Source organism: Gymnoscopelus microlampas (assembly GCF_963454915.1).
Source record: "Gymnoscopelus microlampas genome assembly, chromosome: 24".
NCBI classification, from domain to species: Eukaryota; Metazoa; Chordata; class Actinopteri; order Myctophiformes; family Myctophidae; genus Gymnoscopelus; species Gymnoscopelus microlampas.
Window position 1 is genome coordinate 29,978,657 of NC_139961.1, and position 18,567 is coordinate 29,997,223.

General features: G+C 40.3%; 1 protein-coding gene across 2 annotated transcripts; it reads right to left on the minus strand.

The window, feature by feature from the left end:
- Positions 1-1,255: 1,255 nt before the first annotated feature.
- LOC311040387 (DDB1- and CUL4-associated factor 6-like) lies at positions 1,256-17,051 on the minus strand. 2 transcript variants are annotated; one of them, XM_084050640.1, is made up of 17 exons: positions 16,794-17,051; positions 16,123-16,184; positions 15,097-15,189; positions 13,818-14,003; positions 13,151-13,264; positions 12,424-12,559; positions 11,716-11,930; positions 9,082-9,166; positions 8,404-8,520; positions 7,888-8,077; positions 6,551-6,694; positions 6,146-6,187; positions 5,581-5,719; positions 5,293-5,449; positions 4,940-5,028; positions 4,647-4,755; positions 1,256-2,831 (listed from the first exon to the last, which is right to left on the minus strand). In XM_084050640.1, exons 1-17 carry the CDS (start codon positions 16,879-16,881, stop codon positions 2,773-2,775), a joined length of 2,025 nt encoding a protein of 674 aa, XP_083906766.1. In that variant the 5' UTR covers positions 16,882-17,051; the 3' UTR covers positions 1,256-2,772. The 2 variants fall into 2 exon arrangements, with proteins under 2 accessions (XP_083906766.1, XP_083906767.1); XM_084050641.1 differs by lacking the exon at positions 6,146-6,187.
- Positions 17,052-18,567: the final 1,516 nt, after the last annotated feature.

The following is an 18,567-nucleotide window of genomic DNA, read 5'->3' on the forward strand; positions in this document are numbered from 1 at the left end:
GTAGATCTGCTATTTATGAAAAATCGTGACAATTTGTGTGCATCTTTAAATATATATATATATATATATATATATTTTTTTTTTAAAGCGATCATTTGTAACGCAAATCTTCATCATTTTGGGAGGTCCTTGACATCCTTGACATGAAACAGTTGAGAACCACAGATTTATAGCAACATAATTTTTTTCAAAAAACTGTTAGGATTTAAAAGACATTTGTAGAATCCCCCAGAAGCATAAGAATGGATTTAAAAATGTTCGCTTTTAAAAAAAAAATATATATATATATATTCAAAGATGTGCACACATGTTCACTATTTTTCAAAAACAGCAGATCTACAGCTCTATAGTGCGGCTCTCGGTGCCGCACTATGAGCTGTAGATCTGCTATTTTTGAATAGCCCAAAGACATCTAAAATGACACTGATGTGTTCCCGGATTTAATGGGTTAAAGGAGAATTTTGGACTAAAATTACCTTTTCTATGATGTTATGATATCTTAGGATGAATGGTACAGTAGAACAATTTCATAACTCCACCCCTGGTCCGCCACAGCTTAAAAGGTGCGCGGATAGGCCTTGGTTAGATCACATATTTTAATAGCTTGCTTTTTTTTTTTTTTGTGAGAGATCTGACGTTCATAGTGACAGAACACTGTCCAATAAAAGAAACAGAAAAAAAAAACAGAAGTCTCGCTAGACGAGATTGAAATCAGGAGATTTCAGTCTCATCTAGCGAGACTTAGGTTTGTTTTTTTGTTTGTTTTTGGTTGCCTAGTGTTCTGTCACTATGAACATCAGAGCTCACCAAAAAAAAAAAAGCTATTAAAATATGTGATCTAACCTATCCGCGCACCTTTTAAACTGTGGCGGACCGGGGTGGAGTTATGAAAATCCTCATCCTAAGATATAACATCATAGAAAAGGTAATAAAACTTTAGTCCAAAATTCTCCTTTAAGGGGGAGATCAGTTCAACCACTTTAAGCCCACTTTAAGCCCATTTTATTATTTGACTATTCAATTTTATCCATACATTTTTGGGGCGGTGTAGCCGCCCCCTATAAGTGAGTTTTGGACTCCGACCAAAAAAAATTGTGTACCCCCTAACCCTTCCATTGTTAACAGCGGCCAGCCAACTTTTGGTGAGAGCGCGCCCGTACATATGGTGCTTGTACAGGAGGAAGCCAACTATTTAAGTATTTTGATTTGTGTATTTGTGGAAAAAATAAAAGAAAGACAAACATTTCTTGTGATCTCAGACACACAATATTGCCTATATTTTCACACACATTGTTTATGTTTCTCAAAATACACTCACATACATCCACTCACAAAATCTACAGTATTTATCCACACAGTAACTAAACAAGCTATTATCTTTGGCCTTTTGAGTTCTCACGACTATATTATCCCATTTAGACCTGAGGCCGATTCTAAAAACGCCTTCTAAAACCTAACCATAGTTTTCTGAAACCGTTCAAATTCTTGCTAGAAATAAAAAATAAAAAATGATTACTATATTATAGCAACAACTAATGAGACACAGAGGTGGCTTTCGGATTGAAAGGTATAACAACGTATAGGTAGCAACAGGTCTCAATGGATTAAACACAAACACAACAGTCACAAGCAGAATTATGACAAATTATGATATAAACAATACAGTCATAAAGAAACAGACCATACTGTACATATGTTACATACTGTACAAAAAAAGTATAAATAGGTATAAAATCTTCACTTTGCGCAGAGCTACAGTAACAGTAAAGGTCTTTACACACTGGGAGCGTAACGAATAAACAATCGTAAAATGCGTCTGCGAATATTTTGCATCAAACTATTCATACATTACAGCTGATGCCTCCTTCATACTGGTTGATGCTTGCATTCACTATGAAAAATAGACCTTGTTCCAAATAAAAAGTGTCAATTAATCACTGTGTGTGATTCATGTATTCATGAAACAAACACCAGCTCAAAAATATATATTTTAGGACATAATAATTGCACGAAAACAACGCCCCCAATGTGTAAGTTCCTTGACACACAATACATCGTTGTACAGAAAATATCAAAGTCCCAAACTGCTACTTTTCAGAAAATGGAAAAAAGAAGCTGTGCTCCAATGAATCAAATGTAGTCACAAATGAATACGTGTCATTGGTTCTTGTCAATATTTATAAAACCCACAGATAGACTTAACCACTTTCACTTAAAAACCTATGTTAAATAGTAGGGATGTCCGATTTTATCGGCCTCCCGATATTATCGGCCGATATTAGCATAAAAATTGATATCGGGAAAATATCGGTATCGGTTTTTGAAAAAAAAAAAAAAAATTTTTTTTTTTTTTTTTTTTTTTTGCTTTATAAATAAGTTACAGGAGTTCTTACTGTATATGGTGTGTGTGATATGAAATTTGAGCTTACCCTAATCACAATAATCCCCGCATATATCGGTATCGGTTGATATCGGTATCGGTAATTAAGAGTTGGACAATATCGGTATATCGGTTATCGGTAAAAAAGCCAATATCGGACAACCCTATTAAATAGTAAAAAATAGCAGATCTACTTTACAATTTTTGAAAGACACATACACACACACACACACACACACACACACACAAACACACTGCTATTTGTGGTACTTTTGTGAGCCACCGTAGTATGACTCAGTAGGGCATTCATTTAAAAAATCGTAAAAAGTTGAAATATGGAGATAGGCTACAAGGTTTCTTGCCCCGCAACAACGATATACAGTACGTAGAAGCTACTGGTCATCCTCATTCTCTGCTCCGGAGCCTTCGGAGCGATCCACCTCAGACTGATCTGTAAGAGAAAGGTCAAATCATTGAACAGTTTATCACAGTTCACTGTTACATCTGCTCCCATGCCATCTACCCAGTGGTGGAAAAGGTACTCACATTTTTGACTTAAGTAAAAGTATCAATACTGCTGTGTAGAAATACTCTGTTACAAGTAAACATTTGGAATTCAAAATGTACTTGAAAAAGCACAAAAGTATTGGCATCAAAATATACTTAAAGTACCAAAAGTAAAAGTACTCAAATGTTTGAAGATAGCAGATCTACAAGCTCACAACGCGCCGCGATGCGACGCGTTGTGAGCTTGTAGATCGGCTATTTTCAAATAGCCTATGTATGAAATAGGGCTGAAGTGGTTACTGTATGTTTTATAATATAATAATTTATATCTGCAAAGTAACCCTTAAACCCTTAAATAATTGTAGTGGAGTAGAAGTAAAAGTACTGAAAACTGGAAATACCCCAGTAAAGTAAAGAATACCTAAAAAATGTACCCAAGTGCAGTACTTGAGTACATGTACTTAGTTACTTTCCACCACTGCATCTAATCTACCTTTTCCTAATTTCTCTATCTGTGTGTGTGATTGTCTGACTAGAGACAGGTGTGTGGTGACTGCGTTTGGAGCCTCTTCTGAGAACAGTGGCGAGAATGGTCCCTAAGAAATGAGTCTCGCGTGGCCAGACTGTTGCCTCCCACAATTTTCAAATGTTTCCAGTCATACAGTCTGGGACTTAGAAGCTCTGATCATGATTAAAATATAAACCGGATGTGAAGCCTCCTCCCCACATCAGTTTCGTCTTTACAGTCACGCAAATCTATCCTAGATATAAATCAAAATCATCTAAGTATATTTAGCTCGCTGCTTAGCAGAAATGGAAATTAAAAAATGTAATGTAAAGATATTTTTAAATATATTTTCGTGAACGGAGGTGCCAGTTGTAGTTCCAGACTCTATATGGCATTCGGAGATTGTGGAATAGTTGTCTGGCTACGCGAGACTACTAAGAAATCTACACATTACTTCTTTGACAAAAAAAATCATATCATCATCCCAAGGTGAAGGACCATCCTAAAGCCTTTGGATTGGTTCTGCAATCTTTTTTGAATCTCCAAATTGTTTCCACCCAGTTCTGGCCACTACATTGAACTGAGCTGTCACCAGATATATCGATAGGCAGCAGTGCTGGGAAAAGGTACTCTGTTTAACTTAAGTAAAAGTATCAATACTGCAATGTAGAAATACTCTGTTACAAGTAAAAGTCAGGAATTCAAAATTGACTTGAGTAAAAGTACAAAAGTATTGGTATAAAAATGTACTTAAAGTACCAAAAGTAGAAAAGTATGCAGAATGTCCCATTTCTCAAATATGCAGTTTTCAAATGTATCAAATGTAAAAGATCTTTTGAAAATAGCCGATCTACAAGCTCATAATGCGTCGCATCGCAACGCATTGTGAGCTTATAGATCGTCTATTTTCAAATGGCCGAAATGTATATAGGGCTGAAGTGGTTAATGTATGTTTTGTTGTAATAATCAAAATCTACAAAGTAACTAAATAAAGTGTTCAAATAATTGTAGTGGATTAAAAGTGCAATATTTGCCTCTGAGATGTAGTGGAGTAGAAATAAAAGTACTGACATTTTTAAAATACTCCAGTGAAGTTAAAATGCCTAAACATTTTACTTAAGTATAGTACTTGAGTAAATGTACTTTAAGTTACTTTCCACCACTGTCGATAGGCAGAGATGGTCTGGCTATGCAAGACTACTCCACGCTCAAACACAAACATACACAAGAGGGCGCCAGAGACTCTCATACCTGGCCTGAAGGAGTGGTTGAGAGAGGCCAACATGCGCAGCATGAAGGATGCTGGGACAGTAATGGTGTTCCTGGTTTCCTCCAACATCAGCTCATTACGGCAAATCACCTGTAAGCATATCACGTGCACGCACACGCACACGCACACACACACACACACACACACACACACACACACACACACACACACACACACACACACACACACACTTAGTTAGAAAGTGCTTTATTGTTGAGCAAACAGATTAAATAACATTTAACATTTAAGATAATAAACAAAACAAGTATTTGACCTCTTCAGCCAGCTTCCTGTTAAAGGATGGATGCTCTTCCATGGGAGACCAAAGCTTGATGTTGGAATCTATCCCTGAAGTGGCCAGAACTAAAAATAACACAAACACAATGTTAAAAATAAATATTTTCCATTATGCCTGCTTGTTTCCTCCCGCGATAATTCTAGGGGCATTTTGTCAGTGAGGAGAGATTGAGAGAGAAGGCTTCTGGTTGTTGGGAGAGTGAGAGAGAAAGAGAGAGAGAGAGAGAGAGAGAGAGAGAGAGAGAGAGAGAGAGAGAGAGAGAGAGAGAGAGAGAGAGAGAGAGAGAGAGAGAGAGAGAGAGAGAGAGAGAGAGAGAGAGGTGTACTGACGTGGTTCATAGGGGTGTGGTTGTAGGCAGTTGACTACATGGTTGTCGGCCTCCAGCACCATCAGGTGCTCGGCGGTAGTCCGGTCCCAGATGAAGATGTGTCCACAATCGGAGCCGCTCAGAACAAACCTGTCCCCCCAGAAGCACGCGTCCTTGGTCTGAGAAACAAAGGACAACAAACCATGATATCATTGAAACATTGAGCATCTCCCCTATTCGCTCATACTAGGACATGACGTATGTGAAGGCAGAAGAATATACAGGTATATGAACATGTGTTGTTTCTTACCATGGTCCTGGAGTTACGGTGGCCTTTGTAGACCATTTGGACTGCAGGCTTCCTGACTAGCCGTAACTCACTCTCTTCCAGCTCACGTCTCTCTTTACGACTGCGGAAGATCTCCTGAATGCGCGCTGCAGCAGAGCGCCTTGACCAAAACCAACCAATACATTATTTTCTTTCTCTGGTTCTCATTGTCTTAGAGGTTGATCTAATCATGATCAATTTCAGATTTCATGACAACAACAAAAAGACTGCCTTGTGTGTTACATGTATCACTGTCACTGAGACACAACACTTCTTTATTGGTATGGGGCCATGCAATGCACAACAAGGGAGATTAAAACAAACAATTGAATCCAAAACACGATAAGGAACACACCAGGGTGGCTTGCACAAATCCAACTGCACAACTTTGATGAAGATCAAAATAACTGTTGAACCTCTTCAAACTTTTAAAAATCATGCTTGTCCAAGCTCATCTCCAACCCGTTAACGTTGTTAATGACATGTGTTTCCAATCGCAACTCCAAACACCGTTAGTGACTTGAGTTAGCAGGGGTCAAACAATTACCTTAGCACTCGTTCTCCTATGACTAATCCTCTGAGATTAATCCTACAGGAAGAAACAAGCAAATGAGTAAAGTAATATAATTCTCTTTTACTGAACTAGCGCTTAAAAAAGACGTTCTGACACTGAAGTGCAACACTAAAGAGGTTACATTGGTTTGTGGGTTATCTATTTGATAGGATCTCTTGTAATCGTAATCAGGGCTTATGGGCAGAAGTGGGCATTACATTCTCCTCCTCCGAGTGGCTGGGTGCTCAAACATAAATAATGTAGGTCTGCGGTTCTACTGGTCAGCTCCAAGGTAGGTAATCAATGCAACTGTGTACATGTGAAGTGGGAGGCTGTTGAAATACGGCATGTGCAATCACCTGGATAAATAAATAAATGTTAGAAAAACTAAATGCCCACCTGTCCCCCCAGTGCAGTGGAGGCTGTGTAGGAGCCACCTCATCCTCTCTATCATCCCTGTCCGCCTGCTGTGACCTCACACCTGACAGGCCCGTTTCTTCACCTGAACCAGTCGACTGGGTTCGGCTTGGTTCTCCACCCGTCCTGGCCCGAAAACAAAACAACAAGTGGTTGGTTCCACAGGTCTTCTTTTAATTCAAGGTGGGTGCACATTGTAGAGACTCAGTCCACCCCACCAAAACGTGATTCTTTTTTCTCGTCGCACAAAGTAGAACAAAGCGTAATTTCTACTTTTGTTCATTAATATTATTGGTGCTGTATTTTATACACTTTGTTTCTCATACTAATTATAAAACACATGTTTTTTTAATTGACAAATCATTCTACAGCTTTGTCTACATGACTCAATAAATAAATATATACAAATATATATATATATATATATATATACATACATACATACATACATACATATATATATACATACATACTTATACATGTACTATGTACTGTGTACCTTACAAGTAAAAACCTATATCTTTAAAGGAGACATCCGGACATTTTAAGTGTTATCTTTGATGTGTCGCTAATCACTCACCAACATTGAAAGGGGTGCAGTAGGTTAGTCCGACAGCGCATTCCTCCGACAGCGCAGCGCTCCGACGTTTCCAATACTAAACCCGAACCAAACCCTCACCCTAACCCTAACCGCACGCGGACGCCACATAGTCGGAGAAAAGGTCTGTCGGATTAACGCATGCCTCCCCATTGAAAGGGTCGTTGAGTTATTCCTAGAGAGTCCCCTTCGTCCCGTCTAACGACCCCCTCCGTTGGCATAATGGGAGCCCGTGGAAAGCAGAAATTCGCCTATTTTAACAAATGTAAAGTCTGTTTTTTTTCTCCTAGTACTCATTGTGAAGTCTCATGATACCCTAACAGGCACTGAAAGTCACCGACGAGCTAACGCTAATGCAGAACGAGCTAACGCTAGTTGCTTGTTTCTCTCCCAGAACCTGGCAACTCTGTGTTGCCAGGTATCATGAGACTCCACAATGAGTACTAGGAGAAAAAAAACAGACTTTGCATTTGTTAAAATAGGCGAATTTCTGCTTTCCACGGGCTCCCATTATGCCAACGGAGGGGGTCGTTAGACGGGACGAAGGGGACTCTCTGGGAATAACTCAACGACCCTTTCAATGTTGGTGAGTGATTAGCGACACATCAAAGATAACACTTAAAATGTCCGGATGTCTCCTTTAAGGCTAATAAAGCTAATAAGTAAGCTTGTCGCCCAAATCATGTTTGTCTTTGATTTGCTGGGATCGGGGCAGTGGTACCAGTTCAGTTGAATGGTGCTGGCCGTGGTGCCCTGGGTGCTGTAGTGGAGGCTCAACACTGGCTCCGCTGGCAGTGGCTGATGGCTCCCGCCCAACCTGGTGGATGGGGGGCCAGGAGGAGAACCTGCCGACGGTCCCTGATGAGGGGGTTCGCTTTGCGGGGGGGCTCCAGCAGCAGGAGTTACATTGACTGGAAGAGATTGTTTTGTGTGTGTGTGTGCACACAGAAAAAGAATAAGGTTATTAAATGGTTCTTTAAAAGGCTATATGGTTTCACAAAGGACCATCACCTACAAAACAACCATGTTATTTAGTGAATGGTTCTTCATGTTCCTCGCGCACGTGTGTGTGTGTGTGTGTGTGTGTGTGTGTGTGTGTGTGTGTGTGTGTGTGTGTGTGTGTGTGTGTGTGTGTGTGTGTGTGTGTGTGTGTGTGTGTGTGTGTGTGCGTGTGCGTGTTTTATTTTGCAGACCTACAGAAGTAAGAGAATAGATACAAGGGTTATAACTATGTTACCTCTGGCCTGTGCTCGCTCACGTATTCGGCTGTTCTGAGCCTCGCTGGCTTCCTCAAACCAGCGTGACATCATGTCTGAGATGCGCTGCAGCAGGGACACGTCAGACTGGGCCTCTCCTGAAGGGTAAAGCGTTACATTTCATTTTTGCAGAGAGAATGGAGCATATCAGACACACACACACATGCACAAGCACATTCTCAGCGTTGATTTAACTCTGAGCGTAGCCTACACATGGAACAAAATGTAGCCATAAGCATTTTTAGCATTTCTAGTTACAGACCCGTAACGCTCCATTTGGTTCCTAACTATCAATCATTTAGCTGGGGACCGCCTAGGCCTAGAACACCCTCAACGATGCCTGGGTATCCACAGACCCCACACTGAGAACCAGTGATGTACAGTAGTTCATGTCTGCATGAATATGAACCCTTCTTGTACTGTCACAATGTTGAGAAGTTCAGGCCCTTCAAGGAGCTAATATCGCCATCTAGTGGATCTTTTCCACTGTGTTTCAGTAGTGAATTCACATCACTTTCCTTTTGATTGGGAATAGGGGTAAAGCGATAAAGACAGGAACTCATGTTAGTGAGCGAGTAAGTGTAGATCTTTTTAAATGTTGACATTTGGGGGTCCCTGATCCACACTGATCCTGGCTCAGTGGTGTGTGTGCGTCTTACCGTCACGCCCCCTCTCGCTCTCGGGCCGTGCCAAGGGTCCCGTGTCAGACCAGTCTCCTCTCAGGCGGAGGCGCTTGACAGGGAGCTGAGAGAGAGATAGGGAGAGAAGTGGGGGAAGGGAGAGAGAGAGAGAGAGAGAGACACAGAGGAAGTGAGAGAGAGAGGGGATACCGGGGGAGAACGGAGAGAGAGAGAGAGAGGCCCACACACATCAGTCACAGCACAGGCTGGTCTTTAAATAACCCATCCAATCTCCATGAACAACCCCCCCCCCACACACACACACACACACACACACACACTCTCTCTCTTTGCCTGATTTGATCCCATCACTTAAACACTCCGTTACAGGTTTCAAATATATCACACAGGTTGAAAATGTCTTAAGGACATTCACGTGACATTCACACGCGCGCGCGTGTGTGTGTGTGTGTGTGTGTGTGTGTGTGCTCGTGTGCGTGCGTGCGTGTTTGTGTGAACACATGCTCATGTCGGTGTGCATAGATACGTGCACCTAAGTAGGGGGGAACATTGTGTTGCTCTATCTGAATCTATTTCTGGTCTGTCAATCACCGCACACTCTGGATGTGTGTACAGAAAGCCATCTGCTCTCCCTCTCTTTCTCTCCCTCCCTCTCAAGCATGCACACACATGCATGCTGACATGAAAAACGCAATGGTTTCTCCACACACACATACACACACACACACACACACACACACACACACACACACACACACACACACACACACACACACACACACACACACACACACACACACACACACACACACACACACACACACACACACACAGTAGACTACTGGTGGCAGGGAATGGTTAGGATTGAGGAAGCACATTCCGTCCCACAAAGGACTCTCGCATTCAGACCTTAGAAAATAGTTTAAAAACCAATACCAGTGATATTAAATGTCATTGTCCACTGTCAACATCACATAAACCTTGACCATTTTTTCCATATTGAGATGTCATGTTTGTTTACATGTTGACCTTATTCAATAATTATTACAGAAAATGTTTCTATAAATGTTATCGGTAACTCACTATACTGTTAAAGGACCTCTTCAAGTTAAAACTAATTTATATTTGAGATGCAGCACTTGATACACCAATGCGTACATTTTAATGGCTTGTATTAGAGTAATAATACAGTCATTTTAGATCAAATAAAAGGTATAGTGGGTTGTTATAGCCAAAGCAAATTCCTTGTTGGCCTATGCTATCATAACATGCTAATGTTGTGATTATGCTTTGTTTCTTAACTTGCCGGTCTAGGCTGTTAACGGCCTCTAATGACAGCTTGTTGGCCAGAGACGATGAAAAAGGAACTATGTTGGATGACGGATGCTTTGCCAATAACAATGGCCCTCTAATTCTACTTTGTACCTTGTCCTCCTCTAGGGAGGATGTTTATGTTTTTTTGGACATTCATGACAACAATGTAGAAATCACTCCTGTTTTCCGTCTGTATCAGATAATAGGATGCGGCAGTGGTCTGTCACCATTTTGTAAATGTCATACTGGTGGAAGGGACTGGTCCCATTACGGAAGTGTCATCAAATATGTAATGTACCCTATTATACAGTGTTATATGTTAAATCTTGTCTTGGTCAGTTGATCCTATACCGCTATATGCCGTGTCAACTCTGCTGCAGCAATCTTATCATAAAGCTTCACTTCACTGAAGATTCTGTGATCCTGATTAAACAGTTTATTTTCTTTTTATCTAAAATATTAGCCAAGGTCAGTAAACACGCGGCTTCTACAATGGATATAATAAATACGTTTAGTCAAGGTTAGGCACTGTTTGTGGGGTAAGTAAAGGCATGGGTTAAATTAAGTACATTTAGTTAAGTTTAGGCATTGTTAGTAGGTAAGTTAGACATGGATTTGGTGTGGTTATGGTTAGGGTTGGTATCAAGGGTTTATGCCTACTCTTCCTTGGATGTACAGCACTACATCATCAAGAAACCTATGTGGGATGTAACGTATGCTTCCTACTGTACGGAAACAGTTCTAAGCAGCCACATTTCCTAACAATAGCTCTAGCAGGAAGCTTCCTTGCAAATGAGAGAGAGCAGTGTTTCTGATTCTGATTCCATTTCCCACCAGTGTTGCCAGATTATGTGAAAGAAACCAGGTCTAGGAAAACAAGCCCAAAAGAAGCGATTAGGCCACAGCATTTTATATATACATATATACTGTATACATCGACTATTTGAACATAGCCGTTCTACAAGCTCACAACACGTCACGATGCGACACGTTGTGAGCTTGAAGATCTGCTATTTTCAAGAAATCTTGAAATAAAATGTGGAATATTTGGAAGATTTTTTAAACAATACAAATCTGGTACGGGGCTCCCTGGCACAAAACCTTTTCAGATGGGGATTAGGGACAAATACATATTAATTTGGGGGGTCCATTATATGAAAATATTTGAGACCCACTGGTTTAAATAATAATTAAAACATTTGGAAGCAAGCACAAATAAGCAACTACACTTTAGAAGCAAGCCCCCAAAAACCTGCAACCCGCAACTACCAATATTTACAAGCAACTTTACAGAAAAACAAGCCCAAAGTAGCTTATAATAAGCAGACAATCACCCACCTCACGCTTAGTGTCCTGGGAGGGTCCCTTGATCTCACGGGCGGTGTCGTCCTGTGGGTTGAACAGGTAGAGGTAGTCACAGGCGAAGCTGGCCAGAATCTCCCGCCCGTCCGCACTGTAGCACAGAGAGGTCACGCGGTTCGACTTGTTGTTGATGAGGTGAGGCGGCGTGAAGCGCACGCACATGCCCGACGCTCCACTTCCGGAAAGGCAGCCTGTAGGTGGGGGGGGAGGAGATGGCATGTCAGCCAGCAAAACACATCCCCATGTCTATTGTCTATATTGGGAACGTTCTGTCAGATTTGAATGCAGCAGCAGGCGTGGAAATGATTGAGTGTGTTTGCATCCTAGAGCTGCGGTAGCTTCCCAGGTCAAGTGGGGACCCGGGTTCGAATCCAGGGTAGGACATCAAATGTACGGATTGCACCTTAATATATTAACTGTGAAAGTTGAAGCAGAATGTTTCTTATAATAATTGCTTGTATGGTTTAATAGGTTAATAGGTGTTAAGAATATTTTGTTGAGCAAACCATGTGAATAGCATAAGCCTTTGTTTGCTTCAGAGCTTAAGCCTATTGCCTTAATTCCTCCAAAAAACGAATCAAAACAGACACCAAAAATTGGAAATTGGAAAACTGCTGTGGGAACCCACTGGGTAACTTCCGGGTTGGCCTACAAAAAAACATCATCTCATTGAACATTCTTTACCTGTGGCTATTGTTCCCAGCATGCGTCTGTCGTAGATGCGCACTGAGTTGTCAGAGCAGCCTGCGGCGAGGTAGAACGGGTCAAGAGGGGAGATAGCCATGGACGTCACTGCTCTCCGACAGTCAATGAGAATGTCCTGAGAATAGCACCACAACAACAACAACACTTCACTCCACAGTGTAGGTCCTTGAGTGGGATAAAATAGTGAGTGGAAAATAGGCAACTATTCAACAAAAGAAGTAAAGAGAACAGAGAGAATGTGGCTCACAACACTCCACATTACGCATTGTGAGCTTGTAGATTGGCTGTTTTAGAGGGAGGGGGGGCCATGGATAGAGCCCTGGTCAACGTACTTAACGTACGTTGGGTTTAAGTGGTTAACGGTTGCAAAAGGAGAATTCTTGAATGATAACAACAAAGATCAAGGACATTCGGTCTTCCAGTTATGTCTACTGTACTATAGCTGACAGCTGGATCTGTGTTTGAATGGCACAGACGTACATCTCAGACAGACACAGTGAATAAATCAGATTTTTAATTCCTGGTCTTGGGTCAAAAGTGTCATATTACATTTTCAACCTTGGTTAACCACTTAAGCCCTATTTAAAATGTCAACACGTTGACAAGATGACATGCCCAAAATAGTGATGCCAGGGTTAAAGTGGGTGAACTGTAACCTAAATTACATCCATCCACCTCTGTTCCACAGAAGACACCTGTTCCGTACCTGTTTACAGTTGCTTTCTATGCAGCTGGGCGAGATGCGCACATCGAACCAGCGGATGTTCCCATCCTCTCCACAGGAAAGGAAGGAGTGTGGATCGTTGGGTACTGTCAGTATCTAAAGGAAAACCAAAGCACCATTACAGAAATAAACTTTTGAGCTTTAAACCATTATCGTGTTTCATGTCCTTTCATGTCATGACTCATGACGAAATTTTAAAGGAACTTAAATCAATCAATCAATCAATCAATCCATCAATCAGTCTATCTACAGTCTATCTAAATGTGGTGGGTAAGACGAATTCAGGTGGATTTATCCTGCACTACACTGTTGATAATAACCTTCATCCCACCAACACTGTTTTGGACTAATGTCACCCCACTGATACTTTAAAAAATAAAGTAATTCATTCATTCACACCCAAACACCCACTCTACAGCGGAAAAACGGATTCATACAGTATGCTTCATAGTAAGAAAGAAGGTACACTAATAAATCATTGAACCACTTTTGGCATATTTTGAAACATACAGTATGTATGTGAAATACATTTTTTAAATATATTTTCGCACACTCACACACACACACACACACACACACACACACACACACACACACACACACACACACACACACACACACACACACACACACACACACACACACACACCTTGTATGCGGCTCCATTGTGACAGTGATATTGGTACTGCGTGGCAGCGCTGGGTCCTTTGGTGATGTTGGTATAGAAGATCTTGCCGTCTGCCGCTGCTGAGACCACCACATGATCCCCGGTTTGGGGCATGAACTTAGCACTGTGAATGCTAGACTGATGCCTGGATGTCACTATGGCCTTCACCTGAGGAATGATAACATGAACTTAGCACTTTGAATGATATAGAGCAAAGTATGCTGATCGCTCCTAGTAGCAAGGGAGGTGCAATGATGGCAGTACAGTGATAAACTAACTGAGTCCAGTGTTTTCATCATCATCATCATCATCATCATCATCATCATCATTTATTTAACTCACGACCATGTTCACATGGTATGGAGCACAGATATCATACATTTACATTACATAGTATTCATACAGACATAGCAAAAGGCATGGCAAGCCTTATTTAAACAGAGGGAGAACGTTTCTCAGAAAAGCACCTAGTTTGTAGATAACTCTTTGCTTGTCAGATTGCAGTAGTAAAATTAGTTTCAGCATAGATGGGCGAGTTATATACCGTAATACTTTGGCAGATATTTTTGTCTGAAATTCATAATGATAGTATTTATACACTCAAACATAACGTGAAACTCATCTCCAACTTGATTTTCATTACATAAATTGCAGAACCTCTGGCTTCTTTCAAGTGTTCTTTTTAGTGTGATAGCTGACGCATTTCTGTAAATGATGTCCCCATAATCCAGAACAGAAAGGAAAAGTGCCTCAATTTGTCTTTTTTTTGTAGGCCATGGAAAGCAGGATCTATGACGGTAGTATTTAAAAGGAACTAGTTCAATAGATGTACCATTTAAGGTGCATAACTGAAGATCAGTTTCATCAATAGCTCTTCCTCTGGTAAAAAGCATACATTTGGGCTTCAGCATTTAAAAAACAATTTCAAATCTTCGGCATCTGGCCTTCGGTCGTCCGGCCTGGCAGAGACAATGAAAAGTTTATCCAAGGCTGATACAATATAATTTAAAACTAACAACATAGCAGATACTGTACTATGTTTGGCCCAGAAGCCAGACTGATAAGGACTAAGAACAGAATAGAGATGCCTTGATTTCACTACAGCCTTCACCTGAGGAATGATCATGGGATACAGGATGGATCGTGTCAAAGTTCGAATAATAATAATGAGAGAAAACTGAACAGCTGTAAATATATAGATATATATAGGTAGGAAGTTGGTAGGTAGATACATGGACAGAAATACAGTACAAATACTTACTATTTCGGTGTATGGGTTTGTGACAACCAAATTGCCATCGTCTGATCCTGACAAGATGTATTCTCCTGTTTCGTTCCAGCATAACGAGTTGACCTGTCACCACAGGGCAAACATAAGAGTTATTCTCAGAGGGAGGCTACCAGAAGATTGCATACATCTCCAACAGGTTTTCCTGTGGGATAAAAGCCATGCCAAAGATCATAAATGTTAAAGCAATAGGACACTTTGGTAGAGGTTTGGGTTGTGTAGTTACCTTGCCATGATGTAGCTCTGGTCCATAGCGTTAGAAGGAGTTGAGAACTCCTTCTAACGCTATGGACCAGAGCTAGCCATGATGCAACTACAAAGGTGGGCGAGATACTAAAAATAGATTAGAAACTGATAATTCAAAATATTCTCCTCAATGACTTACATTGCTCTCAATGTCACTCATTATGCTCTTTTGTAAACAAATACAAACAAAGCTCATTCTTATATAACATATAACACAAAAGCCGGTTCTGCGTTTTTATTTAAATAATACTTTCAACTTCCTGTTCATTTAGCTATTTTCATATGGATCCATGGTTCCGTATCTTCAAATAGTAATGCAATGAGGAGCATATTTTGAGTAATCAATTTCTAATCAATGGAGCAACTGTTTTTGATATCTCGATCCCCTTTGGTGTTACATCATGGCAACCCATTTAAACCAAACCTAAGTGTCCTATTGCTGTACAAATGCTTTTGCCAGCTTAGGTAAATGCCATTCTTTTTTGGAGGGAATTAAAACACAAAAAGAGTGGTTTATTATCACACAATTAGAATTATCATGACTAAATGACATAAATAAAATACAATTAAAAGGTGAAATGAACTGTATTGTAACATAAAGAAAATGTATACAAAAAAGCATTTAGGGGGAAATAAGAACTGTGTATTTTAATTGATTGTTTCATCTTATACACTGTGACTGGAAAAAAACAAAACAAAAACAAATGATGACTGATCCAAGTGACTGGACTTGTCTCTCCACTTCATACTTACAGAGCCTTCATGCACATCTAATGTAGACTGAAGTCTGAGACGCTGTATAAAGTCTTTACTTCCTGAAAAGGGGATTCATAAATAAATACAGAGGTACAGTATTACATAATTACATTTACATAGAACTTTATGTGTGCCTTATTATAGGCTACTAAATGTATAATACACACATAAAAAATATAGATTTCCTTCCTAGACAGTCGAGTAGCCCTACAATTGCTTAACATTTATATTATTTTTATTTCATTTGATCTAGACAAGCTCATAGTGCCACGAATGAATTAAATAGCCAAAAGTATAAAATATGGATAAAGGGGTTACAATTATTGTAAAGTTTTATCAACAAATTTAGCTGGGGACCCCCTGGTATCCCCCCAACTACACCCCTGGGGGTCCCCGGACCCCACTTTGAGACCCATTGCACAGCTGATGAGGATCGGGATCCTAACAAATCAACAAATCTCCAATCCGAATTGGCACGAGGCAATGTTGTTTACAAGATGACTTGCACAATCAACTCTGTGGAAACTAAGCATTCTATAAATACAAATAGCTATGACGTAGCCTATTCAACATACAATATTAATGAAAATCAATAGCCTATATATGTGGAAGGATCAAGAAAACTTGATTTGAATCAATTGAATGTATAATGACGTATTTGTTCTTACTTAAAAAGTTGCTCCTGGTGAAGTTTGTGTCGCTGGAGCCGATGGAGCGTCTCCTGATGTCCCAGATTAGACCTCTGGAGCGGGGCATGTTGTCACAGGAAAGACCCTGATCCTTTGGCTGTTATTATAAAGTAGGCTACTGGTGCTAAATTGTAAGTACATTTACGGGCATGTTAACATTTTGTGTTAATGTGGTTCCTTCAGATCGCGATCGAAGTTGAAGCAGTTGTTGTAGATCGCATGGGTTCTTCTGACGTTGTTGTCAGCCCTCTGACAGCCGTCTGTCTGGGGGGCTGTCTGTTGGTTGGGAGGGGGAGAGGTGGGGGCAAGGGGCAGTGCCAGGGGCGTCACGGCCACTGTGCGTACGACGCGACACCCTCGCTCTCACAGATCCGTGATTTCATGCCCCCCACTTTTTGAAAAAATATTTTCTTTTAGAAAAAATAATAAATCGGTAAAATCAGGCAAAACTAAGAATGAAATAACCTAAACCTAACCCCAAAACCGAAATAAAGTAACCAAAACACGAAAAAAACTAACAAAATCTGCCCAAAAAACGCAAAATATTGAAAATACAAAATTTGTTTACATTTGACAGTTACAAATGTTTTTCACGATTTAAAAAAAAAAATAGCAGATCTACAAGCTCATAGCACGGCACTCGGTGCCGCGCTATGAGCTTGTATATCTGCTATTTTTGAATAGCCAAAGTGTAAAATAAAATAAGACTGTCCAAGAGATGTCGGCATGTCGCCATAAAAAACAGAGAGATGTCACCATATCGTTTTGTTTACCGTTAGTCAGTCATTCCCACGTGTCCTTGCTTTCCCTCAACGTTGTGAAGGTGGAACAGGCCAGTGGTAAAAGTCCAAATGTTCTTAAAGTACCAAAAGTAGAAAGTACTCATTATCCCATTTCACAAGTATAAAATGTATATGTGACGGTGGCCAGGTTGTCACATGTAACTTGCCACTTCTTTTTAGAATGCTGACACTCTTTACTTTGTCTCAATAATAAATAAATAACAATACACATTAAACTCACAACAATAAAATATCAGTTGCACGGTAAAGTGCGGGGTGCGTAATTACTGTGAGAATAATACTGTTTGTTAGGTACTGCAAGACTACGCCACCTTTTTATTTAAGAGGTAGGGTCCTCTGTAACACTCTTTCTTAGGCTATTCACAGGTTCGAGTTTACCCAGGTAAGTACAATACTTTTAAATGAGAACAACACTTCAACACATATCCCTTGGAGAAAGCTGGACGGAAACAGGTTTGTATAAAAAGGTAATCTATTTTATTAAGCTAATACAGTGGCGTCTATAAGCCATAAAATATTGAAAAGCATAAACAAAATATAACACTAATTCTAAAACCTCAACCTCCTAATGCGCCCACTAACTAACTAAAATACAGGAATACAGACAATCACCAAACACTAAAAACAGACAGGGCTTGTGCAAACTATAGCAAATAAATAATGAATTTAGCGTTAAAGTGCCAACTATTACTGAAGCAGTAAAGTGCCAAGTGCCAATTCAATTGCTATATGTCATATACTCATCACGGTTCAATGCAAAAGGTGGGAATGTCCTTATATGGGGTTTAACTGGAGCGGGGGTTTAGGCCAGGAATCACTGTCTCTTCTTGTCTTCGTGCGTATTGCCTGCAATCATAGAAACTAGAACCAGTTCATCTGTTCAGGTATATTTCACATATGAGGTTTAGGACCGTGGGTTTATAAAGGTAACGTTGCATAGAAGGACACTT

What these genes read in the sequence shown, in the direction of transcription:
- LOC311040387 (XM_084050640.1), bottom strand. Translation starts at nt 16,881, where the DNA reads ATGCCCCGCTCCAGAGGTCTAATCTGGGACATCAGGAGACGCTCCATC. An exon ending in TAGAAAGCAACTGTAAACAG is followed by an intron (nt 12,560 to 13,150) that starts GTACGGAACAGG and finishes TGCTATTCTCAG; the next exon opens with GACATTCTCATTGACTGTCG. An exon ending in CCCAGGACACTAAGCGTGAG is followed by an intron (nt 9,167 to 11,715) that starts GTGGGTGATTGT and finishes TCTCTCTCTCAG; the next exon opens with CTCCCTGTCAAGCGCCTCCG.